At 50.7% G+C, this 18,162-nt stretch overlaps 8 protein-coding genes; 3 read left to right on the forward strand and 5 right to left on the reverse strand.

The window, feature by feature from the left end:
• Positions 1-1,927: 1,927 nt before the first annotated feature.
• Positions 1,928-3,147, forward strand: FFUJ_00240 (uncharacterized protein; the record flags this gene model as incomplete). XM_023573513.1 has 3 exons in its annotated part: positions 1,928-2,867; positions 2,928-3,051; positions 3,099-3,147. The coding sequence occupies 3 exons, from the start codon at positions 1,928-1,930 to the stop codon at positions 3,145-3,147; spliced, it is 1,113 nt and encodes a 370-aa protein (XP_023425221.1).
• A 541-nt stretch (positions 3,148-3,688) lies between these two features.
• FFUJ_00239 (probable glutamine synthetase) lies at positions 3,689-5,229 on the reverse strand (the record flags this gene model as incomplete). XM_023573514.1 has 3 exons in its annotated part: positions 3,689-3,719; positions 3,773-4,745; positions 4,797-5,229. 3 exons carry the CDS (start codon positions 5,227-5,229, stop codon positions 3,689-3,691), a joined length of 1,437 nt encoding a protein of 478 aa, XP_023425222.1.
• A 1,582-nt stretch (positions 5,230-6,811) lies between these two features.
• On the forward strand, positions 6,812-7,756 carry FFUJ_00238 (related to short-chain alcohol dehydrogenase; the record flags this gene model as incomplete). XM_023573515.1 has 3 exons in its annotated part: positions 6,812-6,858; positions 6,910-7,051; positions 7,106-7,756. The coding sequence occupies 3 exons, from the start codon at positions 6,812-6,814 to the stop codon at positions 7,754-7,756; spliced, it is 840 nt and encodes a 279-aa protein (XP_023425223.1).
• A 212-nt stretch (positions 7,757-7,968) lies between these two features.
• Positions 7,969-9,812, reverse strand: FFUJ_00237 (probable isocitrate lyase; the record flags this gene model as incomplete). XM_023573516.1 has 2 exons in its annotated part: positions 7,969-9,362; positions 9,410-9,812. 2 exons carry the CDS (start codon positions 9,810-9,812, stop codon positions 7,969-7,971), a joined length of 1,797 nt encoding a protein of 598 aa, XP_023425546.1.
• A 1,006-nt stretch (positions 9,813-10,818) lies between these two features.
• FFUJ_00236 (probable methylcitrate synthase) lies at positions 10,819-12,349 on the forward strand (the record flags this gene model as incomplete). XM_023573518.1 has 3 exons in its annotated part: positions 10,819-10,866; positions 10,929-11,803; positions 11,854-12,349. The coding sequence occupies 3 exons, from the start codon at positions 10,819-10,821 to the stop codon at positions 12,347-12,349; spliced, it is 1,419 nt and encodes a 472-aa protein (XP_023425224.1).
• A 206-nt stretch (positions 12,350-12,555) lies between these two features.
• FFUJ_00235 (uncharacterized protein) lies at positions 12,556-13,128 on the reverse strand (the record flags this gene model as incomplete). Its single annotated transcript, XM_023573519.1, has 1 exon — positions 12,556-13,128. One exon carries the CDS (start codon positions 13,126-13,128, stop codon positions 12,556-12,558), a length of 573 nt encoding a protein of 190 aa, XP_023425225.1.
• A 777-nt stretch (positions 13,129-13,905) lies between these two features.
• On the reverse strand, positions 13,906-15,128 carry FFUJ_00234 (related to putative glycosidases; the record flags this gene model as incomplete). XM_023573520.1 has 3 exons in its annotated part: positions 13,906-14,227; positions 14,287-14,413; positions 14,462-15,128. 3 exons carry the CDS (start codon positions 15,126-15,128, stop codon positions 13,906-13,908), a joined length of 1,116 nt encoding a protein of 371 aa, XP_023425226.1.
• Positions 15,129-16,163: 1,035 nt separating this feature from the next.
• On the reverse strand, positions 16,164-16,991 carry FFUJ_00233 (related to glutathione transferase omega 1; the record flags this gene model as incomplete). XM_023573521.1 has 3 exons in its annotated part: positions 16,164-16,379; positions 16,439-16,881; positions 16,937-16,991. 3 exons carry the CDS (start codon positions 16,989-16,991, stop codon positions 16,164-16,166), a joined length of 714 nt encoding a protein of 237 aa, XP_023425227.1.
• Positions 16,992-18,162: the final 1,171 nt, after the last annotated feature.

Raw genomic sequence — 18,162 nt, forward strand, 5'->3', positions numbered from 1 at the left:
TTGTATTGAATAGCAGACATCTCTATCTCGGCGAGATAGTTGTATCTGGGAATAGCTTAATGCAAGGGACTGTCTCGTCCATTTGACTCAGAAGTGCATCACATCACATCACGTACATGCCTTATCGGACACGGCTGACACGAAATGCAATGGTTCCCTCGAGCCGTTCCGCTTCCGCTTCCGCTGTGCCGCACCATGGCATGTGATCCACTGAATGCGAGGGAATGCAAGACAATTTTCACAAATTCATCGCCTCAACATTTGATCATCATGATCTCCAAACGAGGCGAGATTCCAACGCGTTGCGAACCTGGATGACCCATGTAAATAACAAGTTCTTATGATGATCGATATTTGGAATAGACAGCCACGTTTTTGGCCTTGACGTGGTCTAGAACATGACAAGACAAGGGGGCCACGAGGTTTGCTTTGGTGGTCCACCCGGGGAACGGCAAACAGGGTCCGCTGAGGTGACGTGCAAAGAAATGATATTCTTCAAGGGCCAGAGGGGGGAACAGACCATGTCAGGGTTACATGAGCGTAAAAGAGAGTTCAAGGCGAGAGGAGATTGAACTACCGGGCAAGGCAACCTCGTGGGAGACAGGCCCGAGGGAGCAAGGGCTTGATGCAGGATGCCAGAATAGACTCACCACAGAGCCTCTGAAATTTATGCTGATCTACTTGAGTATTTTTGTCCCGTGTTAGGGTTTTTTGCTTCTCCTTGACAGGGCGGAAAAGAGAGGCCGTACAGGGTCAGGGGGGACGATGGTGGGAATGAGACAGACATCGCTTAGAGAAGATCAAGAGATTAGCAGAAGGGATAAAGTTAAGTATTGTTGTTGGTTGTTGGTTCACTCACAACCATATCACATCATATCATCAGTATGCGTCATCTCATGCATACCGTGGTTATACCCTTCACCCTAAGCGCCCAGCAACCATCCAATCCCGCTGTTGAGATACCGGATCTCAATCTTGCCCGTGAAGAGGGTCTGGGCCAATGGGGAGCTAGGGTAGCTTAGCTTTTGAGAACGGGCCGCGTCTTTTTTTTTCCTGTTGAAATTGGCCGATATGTATCGGGTAACTTTACTGTTTCCCCAGACTTGCCGATGTTTCCAACAGAAAGAGGGGTTTAAACGGAGAGGGGGCGAAGTAAGTTGTTTGCTATGGTGAGTGGAATGATGACGAATTGTGTGTTTTCTATTGTTAAAGTGAGGCTTACGGGGACGGCGAAGGCGATGGCTTGAAGGTAAAAGGGTAAGTGAGTATTTGGAAGGTTGGAAAAGCTTCTAGTTTTGTTCTGTCCCTAGTTTGAGTCGACATGGCTTGTGTTATTGTGAGCAGCTGTCTTGGAGTATCGAGGCTAAGGTAGACTAGGTAGCTCTAGCTGTGCTATAGCGGCCAATGTTATGGCTGGGTTTGGTATGCAAGGTGCCCTGGCCTAGCTGACTTGAATCATCTGCTAGGAGACCCTGCCTTGTCTTACCTTGTGAAGCTCCTCCACTTTGCTAGGTTAGGTAGTGTAGAGGTAACCACTCTTTTTTCCTCAGACTCCAGCCAACACAACACAAGACAACTGAGGAGTTGTGCTGCGCTGTGACTTCTTGACTGTACTGTACCTATCCGTAGGTATTCGAGCTGATTTAATTCCATCTCGTCGTCCTTTTCTCTTTTCTCCTCCTCATCCCCTCCTTCTTTAATCCCTCTCTCTCTTCTCTTTCTCATCCTCTTTTTGGCCATGGATGTTCGTAAAAGACATATTTCCTTGCGCGTTCTCGATACCTTTTCTATATTCCAATATTAATACCAAACTCACGATACCATCTTCTTCTCTTTTCCTCTTCAAAGTACATAAAATAGCTGGCGGCCCCCAACTTGATCTCGCTTTAATATCCCCTTGTCGATCCTTCTACCGAGCTCTCATCAAATGTCCCGCTACGATCCGGATCGTTCTTCCATCACAGCTTCTTCTGCGACTTCAAAGAGCGATATGGCGCAGTCAAACGATGGGCTGCAAAGGATGAATCGCCTTACGGTGGATGATGTGAGTCCTGCTGAGGACGATGACGATTACAGCGATACGACGTCCAATTACTCGACTATTTCCGAAGACACGCTTCCCCTGATTCGCGAATACGGACATACCTACCACGGCTCTGGCCAGCTTCTCACGCCGAATGATGCTTCCGAGGCGCATCGCTTGACGGTCCAGCATGAGCTCTACCAATTGTGTCTCAACGGCAACCTTGCCGACTCGAAACTACCGCTTGATCAATATACCCCCGAGGATCCGATGGAGATACTGGATGTTGGTGCTGGTACGGGAATATGGGCTTGCGACATGGCGAAGCGGTATCCCCAGACCAACATCCTCGGCATCGACTTGAGCAGCGCATTGCTACCAGAAGATGTCCCTCCGAATGTCACCTTTGAGATCGCCGATGCTACAGAAACTTGGCCGAACCGTACGTACGATTTTATACACATGCGCAGTCTAGCTGGTGGCGGTGTTCGTGACTGGAACGCTCTGTTGGCCGAAGCCTACGAGCACCTCAACCCCGGCGGGCAGATCGAAATAGCAGAGATACGACCCCATTTCTTCGACGCGGATCCCGAGCACGTCGATTCCGAATCAGGAGAAAAAGGCGAAGTCGGCGCAGCCTGCAGAGAGTACGAGAAGATTTTTGAGGAGATGTGCATCAAGCTCGGCATCGACTGCGACCCCATACCCAGAGTCCCTGAAATCTTAACCACCCTGGGAGCCGATCTCATCCGAGTTCGGGTAGATTGGCTACCGATACAGAATTGGGGAAGTGACCCGGTCACCCAGCAGAAACGCAAGGCCCTGGCGGAGATGGTCGAGTGCGGTAGGTGCCATTTGCGGTTCTGAAACATCAAGTCACACATGCTAATCTGACTTGGACCAGGTATAGAGAATTGGACGTTGAGGCTATTTGGACTAGGCGGGTGGGATGAGAAAGCCACGCGGGCTTTGCTTGACCGTGTTAGAGAAGAGATCAACGATCCCATGCTACGCAGTCTGGGGAAAGTGTAAGTATTCTTGTATTGGTGTCCGTGTTAGTGGCTAATTTTGATAGGACGTTCGTCACGGCTCGAAAGGAAGTCAGCGGCAAACAGGTTTCGTAAGGAATAGGCATAGAGATGTGCATATATTGGAGTTTTTGGGTCTTCACGGCGTCAAAGGCATTGCATTGTGTCTGGGGCGGATGTCAGGGAGAATAGGGAATGGTGCAAACCAATGAGCTCGGAGAGGATATCCCGCTACGGGAAGTGGATACCATATGGAACATACAGGGCACGGATTGAGTTATGGAAGAGATTTGCCGAGGTGATCGAAGTCAAGTCAAGTTACTGGGATACGAATGGGCGGATGGAATTGGATACTACACGCCTCGGATACAGTACAAGGCATCTAAACGGGTCAGAGGTCTACGAGCATGAAGTACTGTGTCAGCGGTTACTGGCCTGGATGAATCGACCGGAAGATGTGGGAGATGTAAGCTGTCAAAGGTATATTCGTCTATCAGGATGACTCCTGACACTTGATCATCTCACGTCGTATGCACTCACTTCACGCATATCTCATACTACAGAGATGCCCACAGTACGCCCCAAGTACCCGTACAAAACAGATCAAAAGAGAACAGAACAACTCCAGATATCCAAATCAAACAGTCTCGATATATCGCTTCATTTCCCTGTGATTTGTCAGTCAAGTCAACGAGTAGTGATGACAAGAGCGGGAACATACCAATCAGTTACTGCCTCGTCATATAGACGGACCTCATGCTCTCTTGTGCCGCCAAAGTGCTCTACGAAATCATCGCCAAATACTTCCCGCGCAATACTGCCCTTCTCCATGAAGCGCGCCGTAGCCTCCTTAAGACTCTTGGCCAGCCTCTCACCCGGATCAGCGTCACCGCCGACATCCTGGCCCATTGCAAGCGGAGGCGTAGGAATCTCGAGTTTCTTCTCAACACCGCGCCATCCACAGCCGAGAATGGCTGCAAGGACGAAGTGGGGGTTTGTGTCTGCGCCGGGAACTCGGACTTCGAAGCGTGTTGCTGAGGGTTTGGGAGTGATTAGACGGATTGACGCAGCGCGGTGTTCAAGACCCCATGATACCGTGACCGGAGCCCAGAAGTTCTCGACGAGGCGCTTGTAGGAGTTGATGGTTGGTGCGAGAAGGGGCATGATGTCAGGAAGACCGACGAGGAGACCAGCGAGGAAATGACGTCCCATATCAGAAAGGTTCTCAATATCACTCCACTTCGCATTCTCATCTTTCGTCTCCCTCGCAAACAAATTCTTGCCATCCTTATCAACGATCGAAACATGCATGTGCCCGCTATTTCCAGGCAGGCCCTGCTTCGGCTTGGCCATGAAGCACGGAGTGATGCCGTACTTTGTGCTCACGCTCTTGACGACATATTTGAACAGCGCAGCACGGTCAGCCATCTGCGCGATCTCGCCAAACTCGAGCGCGGCCTCGAAGACGCCGGGCCCGGACTCGGTGTGCCAGCCCTCTATGTCGCAGGAGAACTTGGCGCATGTGTTGAAGACGTCGTAGTAGTATTCTTGGTTGTGGACGGGGCGGGTGAGGGAGTAGCCGAACATGCCTTCTGTGAGGGCGGGGAGCTGGTGAGGGGGGTTTTGTTGGAGGTATGCGGCTGGGGAGGAAGATGAAGGGTCGGGGGACTTGAATTGGTAGAATTCATATTCAGCTGTGTTTCTTAGTACAAACCTTCAATTTCAGAGGCGAAGAGGGAACATACCGCCTGCCATGGCACCATAACCGTGCTCCTTCAGCTTCTCAAGCTGTGTCTTAACCAGACCTCTGGGACAAGCACAAATGGGCTTCTTGGTCTCGGGATCCAAAAAGTCCACCAAAAACAGAGGAACGTCATCTTCCCATGGAATTCTCCTAAAGGTAGAAAGATCTGGAATGGCGAGGAGATCGTGGTATCCATTCTCAGCATTTGAGATCTTGAGCTCGCGGATATATGTGCGATCGTGCATATCCCAGCCAAAGATGACGGAGCAGAAACCAAAGCCGGCTTCAGCGATGGAGAGGAACTTCTTCTTGGATACTAGCTTGCCGCGCAGGATGCCGTCGACGTCCACGCCTGCGAGCTTGACCATGTTGTCATTTTGGAGGAGTTGGGGGAGGGAGTCGACGGTGATGGATTTGGGGTCTGGAGAAGCCATGGTGAAGGGAGTGAGATGATGATGAAGAAGTGAGGGTTTGAAGCTGTAAAGATGGAAGAAATGCGCAGTATGCTTTTGTTATAACAAGAAAAGGATGTTCTTCGGGGTTATACAGCTCAACAACGGTGGAGTTTGAGGTCAAGCCGTTGAAAAGATGCGCGCGGTCCAAGAAAGATCAACAATGATGAATGCGGGGAGGACAGCAGCCAAGATTTAGAGAGATACTGTAGTATTTGAGACTACCTATGGAAAGAGGGGGAGTGAGACAAGTAAACAGGTTTGTATCAACTCAGACTGGGACTGGGACTGGGAATATGGGCAGCGCGGCTACGATAAGGCGAATGCGACGATAAGACAATGAATGCTTCAGTGACGTAGACTGAGCGGGAAAAAGAGTGGGGAGCTGTGATGTTCGGTGCGCGATGCAGGGCTAGTACCGATTGAGCGAAGCAGCGGGGGGCTTATCTGGGACTGGGAGGTTCTAGTGGGAGCAGGGTTTGGAATAGCTTCATTGCCGCGCTGGAAGTGTCATTGAACCAACCCCGCGATCTAGATCCTGAAGCTTTGGCCAAGGGACATGAGCATAACATGGGGTAAGATTGGTTTCACGATACGGGCGGTTCGCTGCAATGCCGCGTTCCGATATTCTTGATGTTATCTTTAACCCGCTTAAACTGCCGTTTTTAATCGGAAATGTAACCGCGCCCTGTTGTGCAATTGAAAGTAACCGCGTTTTGTGATTATGTTGGGAGAGTGAGATTATGCTTTGGCTCGGAGTTTGATGTTCTCGTGACCTGAGCTAGAGAGCCGACATCGCTAGTGGCAGGGGTGTTGCGTGGCAGTGGCACAGCTGCAAGCTTGAGATCTGACATACCGAGAAAGGACCCTAGATCTGAAGTTTGTTGATATTGCGATAGTATTTCACGAGAATTGGGAGCTGAGGTTGGGATGATGAGGTTGGGATCAAAAGCTATGGTTGTATTGAATTGACTAATACAGATGAACATGGTCTGACGGAAGTAGAACTACTTGTAAGACAGCATTGAACTCAACACATTTGTTATCATCTTCAAGCTCATGCATCTCTATCAATATCATATCCTCACTGATAAGCTCCCCTCCAGCTCTTCAGCCCAGCTCACCTCACCTCAGCCATGACGACCCATACAGTTGACCAAAGCACTAATACTGTACCCATCAACTGTCCCTTAATCTTTAATAATAGCCGCGATGACAGCCTCCACTGCAACCGCCAACCGCCCTCGTCCGTTCTCGGAATTACCTATGCCATCTCCACGATCTTTCCCATGACTGGCCCACGAGCATCAGACGACCTTAGCTCTACCGCCCTTTTTCCCATTCCAGCTTATCGGAGCTTCCAGACGCTTTCGATAAGACGGAAGCTTAAGGAATAACTTAAGGTCCCCTCTGCCCCTCATTGTGTCACCGTCCATCCCATCAGAATCCTATATATTTTTCACGAGATACCCACCGCTTTACTTGCCATTCTTTCTTCATACATCGACTCTTCTCTCTTATCACTCTTCGTCTTTTTTCTCAAAACTTATTTCACATATTCACAATGGGCCGTCTCGCTGGAAAGAACGCCGTCATCACTGGCGCTGGAGGGTATGTTTCTTTGTCTTGCTGTGGTGCATGATACGATACTGACAATCGCAGTGGCATTGGTCTTGAGACCTCCATTCTCTTCGCCAAGGAGGGCGCTTCCATCCTCATGTCCGACATCTCCCAGCCTGCTCTCGAAAAGGCCGCCGCAAAGGTCAAGCAGCTCGTCCCCAATGCTCCCCGCGTCGAGATCCTCGTATGTCCCAACACCCTCCCCCACCACACCAACAGCAGTACTGACTCGTAACAGAAAGTCGACGTATCCAAGGAATCAGAAGTCCAGGCCATGATCGAGTCCCTCGACTCCTGGGGCGGCATTGACGTCCTCTTCAACAACGCTGGCATCATGCACGCCCAGGACGACGACGCCGTCAACACCCCCGAGAACATCTGGGACCTCACCCAGAACATCAACGTCAAGGGCGTCTGGTTCGGCTGCAAGCACGCCGTCCTCTCGCTGCGCCGCAACAAGAAGACAAAGGCCTCCATCATCAACACAGCCTCCGTCGTCGCCCTCGTCGGCGCCGCCACACCCCAGCTCGCCTACACCGCCAGCAAGGGCGCTGTCCTCGCGCTCACCCGTGAACTCGCCATGGTGCACGCCCGCGAGGGCTTCAGGTTCAACAACCTTTGCCCTGCGCCGCTTAACACACCGCTCCTGCAGGACTGGCTCGGTGATGATAAGGAGAAGCGTCACAGACGTGAGGTTCACTTCCCTATGGGGCGGTTTGGTGAGGCTGTTGAGCAGGCGCAGGCTGTCTTGTTCTTGGCGAGCGATGAGTCGAGCTTTGTCAATGGACATGATTTTGCGGTCGATGGTGGTATGACCAAGTGCTATGTTACTGCTGAGGGACCTGCGCATCCTCCTCCTGAGAACAATGCTACCAAGGACTCGTTGTAAGGATGAAGAGAGTTGAAGAGTTTAGCTGGGATATCTGTAGTAACGATTAGTATGATTCAATAATGAAATAAATTGTCACATCACAATAAGCGTGCCGTCACTCGCGAGGATGAACCTGGCTGATCATATACAATATCATTTGTAAAGTATTCGTCGATATACAAAAAGATACCCAAACTCCGATTCATGCTTTTCTTTTTCTTAGCCTCCCTCTAATGGAACTGTCCCTCAGTGTTTCCCTCACCCATACTCTTACTGCTCGAGCTTCCACTCTGGATAGCACCCAGAATACCATCAATGTAGCTTGCGCCACTCCACTTCTGATGCGTCAAAACATCACACTTAAGATCCTTCTCACGGCGTTGCACAATATCAACATAAGCCTTCATACCATCCTTCTTAAACTCACGCGACAGCTCAGTTGTGATTGTAGCATTGGAGTGCAGACCAGCAAGAGAAATGAGCTGAAGAACGAATCCTTCACGGGCAATGTCCCAGATGAACGACTTGAGGGTCTCATCAGTGAAACCGTGAGCCATCCAGTTGAACGAGGGAGAAAGGTTGTACACCAGGCCTTTGCCAGGGTTAACCTCGCGAACAGCGCGGCCTAGCTTAGTAGCTACCTCAACGTTGGGATCTCCTGTCTCAACCCAGAGAAGGTCTGCGTAGGGGCTGAATGCAAGAGCGCGCTTGGTAGCCGCCTGCATACCAGCGCGGTAGTGGTAGAAACCTTCGCGGGTACGGGGGACGTCCCAGTTGAAGTACACAGGCTCCTTGGTGTACTTGTTTGCAAGGCCGCGACGGCGGGAGATACCCATGTCGCGGTCCTTCTCAGTCTCGGCGAGATACTCGTCGATCTTGGCTTGTGAAACGCCCTCCTTCTTCATGTGTGCGACGGCAGCTTCGTCAAAGGTGACGAGCTTAGTGTTCTTGATCCACTGAGCTTCAAAAGCATCGATCTCAGCGCCAACAGCACCCTTGGCCTCCATAGCCTGGATGGTCTCAGCAAGAGGCTCAATGGAAGGGTCCGAAACACCGAGGATGAACTCGTGGTCGCGAACATCAATAGCTGATGAGAGAAGCTTTCCGGACTCAGAGTCTGTTCGTGCAATGACGAGGTTCTCACAACCCATGACATCCCACTGAAAGCGCGTAGCAACAAGACGGTTGATATGCTCTCCAACAGGAACAAGAACCTTGCCCGCCAAATGACCGCACTTCTTTCCACCATGAAGCTGATCCTCAAAGTGAACAGCCGCAGCACCATTCTCAGCGAACAGCTTGGCGAGCTTAAGAACAGCAGACAGACCACCATGGCCAGTATCGCCGTCTGCGATGATGGGGCGGAGGTAGTCAACGTATGGTGTCTTTGTGCGCTCCTCGGCTGTCATCTTGCGACGAAGGTCCCATTGCTTGCGATCGTGCATGTTCTGCGCCTTGGCTAGACGCTGGACTTGGTTTGGAACGGTGTTGTAGGGGTAGTCGCCGAAGTCGGGGGATACCTCGTTGGTAGAGGTCAGGAGAGAGGAACAGGCCCAGCCTGAGATGTAGAGGACTTCTTGGTGAGGAGCTTGTTGGGTCATTTGAACAGGATCAATTGCGCCCACTACAAACTGTTAGCTGTGCACTTTTTGAGCATCGTGGGAGACTTACTGGTATGAATAGGCTCGCCCTTGGCCACGCGCTCTTGGATCAGATTAAACAGCTTCTGCGCCATGACAGAGCTAGGATACTGAACCTTCTGCGTGCCCCTCTTGGTCGCAACATCCTCCGCGCTGTACGGCCTCTTGATACCCTGATATCTCGGCGACGCCCACCACGCCTCGATCTCCTTCACGGTAGCTTCATACAGCCTATCCTCCGCCTCGCCGGCCTTTTGCGACTCTGGAAGAAGCTGGAATGCGTCGGCGGGTTGTGTAGCGTGCGTGCTGAGCTGCGACATCTTTGCGACGGGGGTGGTGGATATGGCGCGGACGGCGAAGAGGGGTGCTACGCTTCGAGGCTTGGAAGCGGAGAGGAGGCGCTGGGGAGCTCGAGTTGATAGTCTGCGCAACATTTTGGGTGTTGTTGTGAGGGTGAGAAAGGGAGGAGGAGGGAGAGGAGAGGTGAAGAAGAAAGAGGCAGTGGTGGATAGATCGGGAATAACGGAGTGGATGAATAATAAAGTCGAGCACTTGCGGAGGATGATTTGAAGCCCGTGATAGCTACAAGACCAGCCAACGCCCACGACAAAAGATGAAAAGATTAAGTCCAGTTAATACTAATTTTATTCTAAATGAAATAAAACTTCTTCTAATCTCTCGACTTTATTTATTGATCCCACTGCTGAGCCATCATGACAACAAAACCCAAACTCGATGACCGACCGGTTACCGACCAACAGCTCCAGTAACCGAGCAGACCAAAATTATACGTCCCTTATAAATGCTTGACAAAAAAGCAGCTTACAAGTTGGAGACTCGTCGCATGTCAGCAAAGCCTTGGTTAAGAAGCAGCATTGCCGACGAATTGGCCAATGGGTGAGCTTGTACGGCAAACAGTCGCGAAGCTGATTGGCTGAGATACATGTTTGAGCCGTGGCATTCAAGTCGGTTCATGGCGGGTTTCCTCGGTTGGAGTCGCCATGATAACCGTGGGATTTGGCCTCAATGGGAGACTTTTGGTGGACAGCACATGGTATTTTCAGAAGATGATTGCATTTTGAGTATCACTAGAGCCTCCTCTGTTCTATAGTGCACTTTTTATATTCATGAGCATATCCTGAAACTGTCGTCTTCTCCGCACCCACTGCGTCATAACAGTTGAATTCAACCCCGCATGACAAAATAAACGTGCAAACTGCCCGTCAACAACTCTCGTTGGATGCCCCCGCTCCCCCGGCTGTTACCCCAGATTCAACCAGAGGCACCCCCACCTACCGCTTCAGCTCGTTTACCACTGGGAACCCTCGGCCCAACTCCCTCCTCATACTTGATCTCTTCTACTCCTCATATTTGATCTTCTTCTTTTTTTTATTCTTTCCTTACTCCAATCCTCTCTGTATCCCCTCCTCACACATCACAATGGCTCTCAACTTGACATCCTCCCGCAGGGCTCTGGGCTCCCTCAAGGTAAGCTCCCTCACTCAACTTACATGTGACAAAAAAACACCATAAGCTCACACACTTGACAGCCCCTCACCCGTGTCGCTTTCTCAGGTGTCCGCGGCTTTGCCACCGCAGAGCCTGATCTCAAGGCCACTCTGCGCGAGGCCATCCCCGCCAAGCGCGAGCTCCTCAAGAAGGTCAAGGCGCACTCTAACAAGGTCCTCGGCGAGGTCAAGGTCGAGAATACCCTCGGCGGTATGCGCGGTCTCAAGGCCATGGTCTGGGAGGGTTCAGTCCTCGATGCCAACGAGGGCATTCGCTTCCACGGCCGCACCATCAAGGATTGCCAAAAGGAGCTCCCCAAGGGAAAGACAGGAACTGAGATGCTCCCCGAAGCTATGTTCTGGCTCCTCCTCACCGGACAAGTTCCCTCTGTGAACCAAGTCCGCACATTCTCCCGCGAACTTGCAGAGAAGGCGCAGATTCCAGAGTTTATCTCAAAGATGCTCGATGACTTCCCCAAGGATCTCCATCCCATGACACAATTCGCCATGGCTGTTTCTGCGCTCAACTACGAGTCCAAGTTCGCCAAGGCTTACGAGCAGGGTCTTAACAAGGCTGATTACTGGGAGCCTACCTTTGACGATTGCATCTCGTTGCTGGCTAAGCTTCCTACCATTGCTGCCAAGATCTACCAGAACGCTTACCGTGGTGGTGGTGCTCTGCCAGCTGAGGTCGATCTTGAGCAGGATTGGTCGTACAACTTTGCTGCTATGCTTGGAAAGGGTGGAAAGGAGAATGAGAACTTCCAGGATCTTCTGAGACTTTACCTTGCTCTTCACGGTGATCACGAAGGTGGTAACGTTTCTGCCCATGCCACCCACTTGGTTGGAAGTGCCCTGTCGGATCCTTTCCTGTCTTACAGTGCTGGTCTCCAGGGTCTCGCTGGACCCCTTCACGGGTAAGCTTCTCTTCCCCTCCCAACGGTGAATATCTACTAACATGTCTCAGTCTCGCCGCTCAGGAGGTTCTCCGATGGATCATCCAGATGAAGGAAGCCATCCCCGCCAACTACACCGAGCAAGACGTCAATGACTATCTCTGGTCGACCCTCAACTCAGGCCGTGTCGTCCCCGGCTACGGCCACGCCGTCCTTCGCAAGCCCGACCCCCGCTTCGAAGCCCTCATGGACTACGCCGCCGCGCGCCCCGAGATCGCCAACGACCCCGTCTTCCAGCTCGTCGAGAAGAACAGCCGCATCGCCCCCGAGGTCCTCAAGAAGCACGGCAAGACCAAGAACCCCTACCCCAACGTCGACAGCTCCTCCGGCGTCCTGTTCCACCACTATGGCTTCCACGAGACGCTGTACTACACTGCCACATTTGGTGTCTCTCGTGGTCTTGGACCTCTGGCTCAGTTGATCTGGGACCGAGCTCTGGGTCTGCCTATCGAGAGACCTAAGAGCATTAACCTGGAGGGCATTCTTAAGCAGGTTGAGGGTCAATAGGAAGAGAGATACCCAAAAGAAAAAGGTGGGATGATCATATAAGGTCGTTGAATGTATATAGCGTCGTGACAGAGTAGCCTATGATTGACGATTTGCTTGACCAACTGTTTTCTCCCGTGATTTTGATGTTTGTGTGAATCGCATGTCTCATTAGTCTAATTCTCACTACCCTATTCACTCTCAGTCTATAATCCTCTGATATCTGTCTATGCCAACACCTTCTCCAAATGATCAAAGTACAAATCATCCCTCAACGCCTTTCCATTAACAAGCCCCTCATACGGAAACGGACTCTTCTCCCCCGTCTTCACATATCCCCTTCTAACATACCAGTCAATCAACTCCTTTCTCGTCCAGATAACCCACATCGTCATGATCTTTGTTCCCCAATTCCTAACCGCATAGTTCTCCGCATACCCAAGCACCTGCTTTCCAATCCCGCCAGCCTGAAGTTTCGGCGACACGGCAAAGAGGCCAAAATAAGCGCGCTCGGAGTCTTTCTGAACAACTTCGCAACATGCGACGAGACGGGGATCGCTGTCGCCTTCTGGCGTTGAAGTTCCAGATGAGGAGGGGGAACTTGTGAAGGCGAGTATGACTGCGCCGTTGGGATCGGTGATTTTGGCGAGGAGATCGGTGGGGGATATGCGCTCGTCGGCGAGGAGATCTGCTTCTGTTGTCCAGCCTGCGCGGGAGTCAGGGCCGCGGTAGGCGGACATTACGAGGGCGCGGAGAGGGGTGACATCTTGTGGTGTTGCGGGGCGGAATGTGAGAGACATTGTGGGCGAGTGAGAGTGAGTTGTGAATAGCTTCAATTTGGTGTGAGATGAGATGTTGTCGTACCCTCGCAGCTTTGAGAAAAAGTACACCTCAGTCGAGATAAAGTGTATGGCTAGTGAGGCGACAATTGACGAAGAATGCTTGCTTGCTTCAATTGAGGGCTAAAGGAGAAGAATGAGTTTGAGAGAACAAGTTGTCCGAGATCAACTGGACTTCTCGAATATTTAAAATATTTAGCTCCGATGCAGGAGGGCCCCTTTTCTGTCACAACTTTTAAGCTGTATCGGCAGTTTGCGACGGTCTCTGTCGCATACGCCCTAGAAACGACTCAATTGACATTTTGCCATCCTGCCATCCAACGTCAAACCCGTACATCGTTTAACTTTGACAAAACGGGAGTCCATGTGGATCAATTCCCACCATTCATGGTTCCATGAACTATCCCGTTTTGTTAATTCTATACGACAGCCCTACGGCACCAGTCTTGGTGATGAACTTGTATGGATCGTCCGTTCAATACCACGTCGACCATGATTATCAATCTGAACCGATCGCGGAGATTTATAATAAAGTTGAGTAAGTTTACAATGCATCTCAATTGTTCAACGCCAAACCTGCTATAAATATCCCTGTTCCTGTGTAGGTTTTCTACAGTATATATAACTTGAACCAAACAATAGTGTGTATATGCCATTACAAAAAAAGAAAAAGAAGAAGCAACATCTAAAAAATCTGGAAAAGGAAAACACAACTCTATGTTTTTAAACCCGTCTACTCTAAGCAGCATCCTGAGCCGGAACCTTTGAGTACTTGGCAGCGCTGTACTCAAAACCCTGGTTCGTCGTGTCCTCGCCGGCACGGTACGACATGAGATCGTGGTTCTCGGCGGCGGCCTTGTCGTTGGCCATCTTGGCCTCGCTGGCACCCGCGGCGCGTTGGCGCCAGAAGTAGAAGCCTAGAGCTCCGAGGCCGATGGCTGCGGCGCCGATGCCACCGGCGTAGATTCCTGTCTTTGTGCCGGCGGGGAGGGCCTCCCATTTCTCGGAGGTAGTCTTCTCGGGTTCTTTGAAGAGGGCTTCGTAGGCGGTTGAGTTGCCCCTGGTAGTGGTTAGTATGATATACTGGGTGGTAGATTGAGAGGATTGGAAGTGACTCACTTGACGATTTCAATGCTCTCCCAGCTGCCAGTCTTATCGCCGTAGACGTATTCCTTTCCGGTGCTGGCATCTTCGACGTAGACACTCTTGACGTGCATGGTGTAAGGACCCTTTCCGTAGTCGGTATCTGGAAATTGTCAGCACAACTCAATGTCTTTGGGAACATGCAACTTACCACCACCAGCCCATTGGCGAGTTCCCTCAGGCATTGTAGGATCACCTGCAGCCCAGATTCCAATGCTCAGTCTCATGGGTGTCTGAGGATAGCTATCCATGTCATCCTTGGCAACAACCGTTCGCACATTCTCTCCATCAATGTACCACTTCAACTCATCCTTCGTCCACGTCGTCGTATAGTTGTGGTAATCCTCCTGCATACCACCCTTGACGTAGTGCCACCCCGCCTTGGTAAAGTCCTCAACACCCTTTCCGTAGTAGTTCGTCGAAGCATGGGTGTCATTCGCGCCCAGAATCTCCCAGTCGACCTCATCCAGATCGTCGCTCAGCCACATCATGGAGCTGATGATTCCAATACCAGGAGCAGCCTTCATGACAAGTTCGGTGCGGCCAAAGAAAAAGTAGAACGCGGTGCGCAGAGTAGGCGAGTCGCCCTGCTTGGCGACGGTGAAGGAGGCGCCGTCTTTCTCATCGTAGGTGACGCGTCCGACGTGGTTGTCCCAGTGGTCGCTGGAGGGCGTGTCGTTGAAGTGCCAGAGATAGCTGGTTCCGAAAGCTGGGTTGGGTTTGCAGTCTGTTTCGTTGAGAGGGTTGCAGTCCGAGGTAGTCTGAGCAGCCGCAAGGCCAAAGATGGCGGCCGCGGGAAGAATGTATCGCGAGAGCATGGTGGTTTAACCGATCCGAGTTCAGTGTCTATCAAAATGAAAAAAGAGAGGTAAAATGAATGATATGAAGAAGTGAGTCGAGTCTGTCGAGATCAAAGGAGTGAATGGGTGATGAAACGAATGAAACACCCAAGGATCAAGCAATATGAGATAGACAGAGTGACAGACGGACAAGGAAAGAAGAACAACTCAAAAGGAAAAGAGGAACTTGTTGATCTACCTACTCAAAGAGCACGCATGAATAATGAGAGAGAAAAAAGAATGGAGAGAGAGAATAAAAGCGGCAAAGGCAGAAAAGGAGACAAAAGAGTGCCAGTACCGAGGACCCATTCTCGCAGGCCAAGCATGACAGGGCTCTCAGGAGGCCATCGCCAAAACCTCTAGATCGAATGGGCCTTGATTAATTTCAGACCACTCAGAAGGCATGCATCTAAACTGCGCCGGCGTGTCACCTACAAGGGGACATGCGACGCGCCAAGACCTGGGCGGGAAGGGCTTTTACAAGGGTTCTATCAGTGTGTCCATGGCTGCTTCGCTGAAATTAGAGCCAGGATATAGGACGGGCTAACGAATTGGCATATCCACTTGAGAAATCTTGGCTGGATTGAAATTTGAATCCAAAGAGAAAGAGAAGCTGTTGCTAAATATGAACATGACATGGCAATTGGAAGATTGGTCGTAGATCGACAGGGGGAAAGGGGGGCGGGAAGTGGGATTCTTTTTATTGGCGCTTGGTGAGCATGCAAGATCTGGAAATTGGGACTAGAGGCACGAACTAACTAATGCAGCGGGAGGCTCTGCATATTCGGGTTTAAACTTTTTGAATTCATGATAACCATAACATAAAGGGTAACTCAATTTGCACTCATTCTCGCAACCTTCTCTGCGAATATCAAGTCAATGTTTCTCAAGTTTCGGATACATTAATCTTGATCCTTGCATTGCCATTTAAACTACCCCATTGCGAGGGCAAGGATCGTGCGGTCAGTCATTTATCTTGGGCTATACATAGCCCACCCAACCTTGATCTTAGTCTTAGGCCTTGCTGGCAAACTTGGCTCTCACTCTCTTACTTGACTCGATGACCAGGTCCTCGTCGTAGATCTTTAGAACGCTGGGGTTCTTGCTAATGGCCTGCGCCCACTTGTAGAAGTTGGGGGTCTCTTTCTCGAGGCGGGAGGGGAGATTGACTGGTAGGAGGCCGTGCTTGGCGAACGACAGCAGTCGAATGACGAATGGAGCTATAAGGACCTGTTTCTCGTTAGCTACCTTATCCATCGCAATCATCCCGGGTCTTTTGGTCTGGGTACCTCTGCAAAGGTGAGCTTATCGCTCCCGTTGAAGAAAGGCGCCGCGTTCTTGAGAAGAGGCTCAACCTCCTTGAGGATACCAGCAACGGCATCGTCCACAGCCTGGTTAACCTCGTCCTCCGTCTGAGCCCTGTAAATAGCCTTGCCGATATGCGCCTGGACCTTGTTCGAGTACGCATCAGCGAAGAAAGCCACCCTCGCTCTGGTCAACGGGCCGTTCTTGTCCGTTGACGCGGGGAGGAGATGGCTGGGATACGCATCCGCGAGGAATTGAGCTACGATGGCGGACTCGGTGATGGTCTCGCCGTTGTAGATGATGGTTGGGACGAGGCCGCGGGGGTTGATCTGCAGATACTCTGGGGTTCGGGGTGTGCTGAGATCAATGATTTCCTCCTTGACGGGGAGACCAAGTTCGGCGAGGGTGATGTGTGCCCTGTGCGCGACTGCGGGGGCAAGAGGTCAGCGGAGTATATGATGAACGCGATATGATATACATACAAGGGCACGCGTGGTTGGTGTAGAGGGTGATGTCTGCTTGAGGTTGAGAGCCCATTTTGGCAGCTGTGTTGATACGTCGAGTAGTAATTTGTTTGGTCAAATTGTATGAAAAGAACAAATTCCGAGCAGGACTTGTTGTTAGTCTTGTAGTAAACAACCCCGCCATTTCTCTCTCTCGGTGCGGAATCTCGGCAGGAGGCAGCAAACGCTGCATTATTAATTCAATCGGCATTTCGCGATATTGCACCATCGGCTTTGAGATACATCCGAAGCGCGAGGAGTGGTTGCGTCATTTCCGGTGTTTGATTGATAAGGCGCCGCGCGGGGTGACGCATCTTGTGTAACTTTCCCTTTGATGACTGATGTTGATTTGATGCAGTGAGGCTTGAGTATTTGATGTTTTTGGTTATACTGTGGTTATTTCCTGATGGAGTAATTGCTCATGGGATTGATCGTCGCTAAGCTTCTGACGTGAGACGGGAGCTGGCGCCGCACTAAGAGCTGTAGGGTGAGTCAAGATTTGGACGACCTAGGGGAGGAATGAAAGCTCAGGATTCTTGATCCTAAATGGCTCATTGAAGGGTTCAAGAAACACTTGGGCCCTCAGAAGATATCCTGAGATTCTAAAGTGCTTTCTCCGTTGCTAACGTCTAGGAATTGATCTCTTGGGTGGGTTCTGCTACTGATTTCTGACATGCTGATGTGGATCGCGACACTAATACGGAGGACATCTAGACTACCTTAATGGAACACATATTTTGGAATACCACAGATTCATGTTCAGTTCTATCCACAAAGAATATTTCAAATAACATGAATGCTAGAAAGCCAAGGTCAAGTTCGTTTCTTCCTCGAGAGGAGTGAATGATGTGCTCTGAAAGAAGCTGTAGGGAGGAAAGAAAACTCAAGACCTTGACCCTAAGCGATAAAAATACTTAGGTAAATCTCGCCTAAACTTAGGGGACTCTCTTCTAAGTTTGATTTGATACTCTATAATAAGGTTCGGTGTTCTTGTCCCTTGAGGGAGTCCTCGAGAGGCAGGAGCATCCGATTGCCTCCAGTGATTCACGGTCACAAGGGAATCAACGGATCCAAAGAACTTATCATTTGCCTTATTTTTTAAAGCTTACCATACCATTGCATTCTCAAATTTACATCGAGAAATCCGTTAAAGGTGTTCAGTGGCGAAGGTGCACCTACTTCATGCTCAAAGGACCGCAAAGCCG

The sequence above is a fragment of the Fusarium fujikuroi genome, chromosome FFUJ_chr01 (genome assembly GCF_900079805.1).
Source record: "Fusarium fujikuroi IMI 58289 draft genome, chromosome FFUJ_chr01".
NCBI lineage: Eukaryota > Fungi > Ascomycota > Sordariomycetes > Hypocreales > Nectriaceae > Fusarium > Fusarium fujikuroi.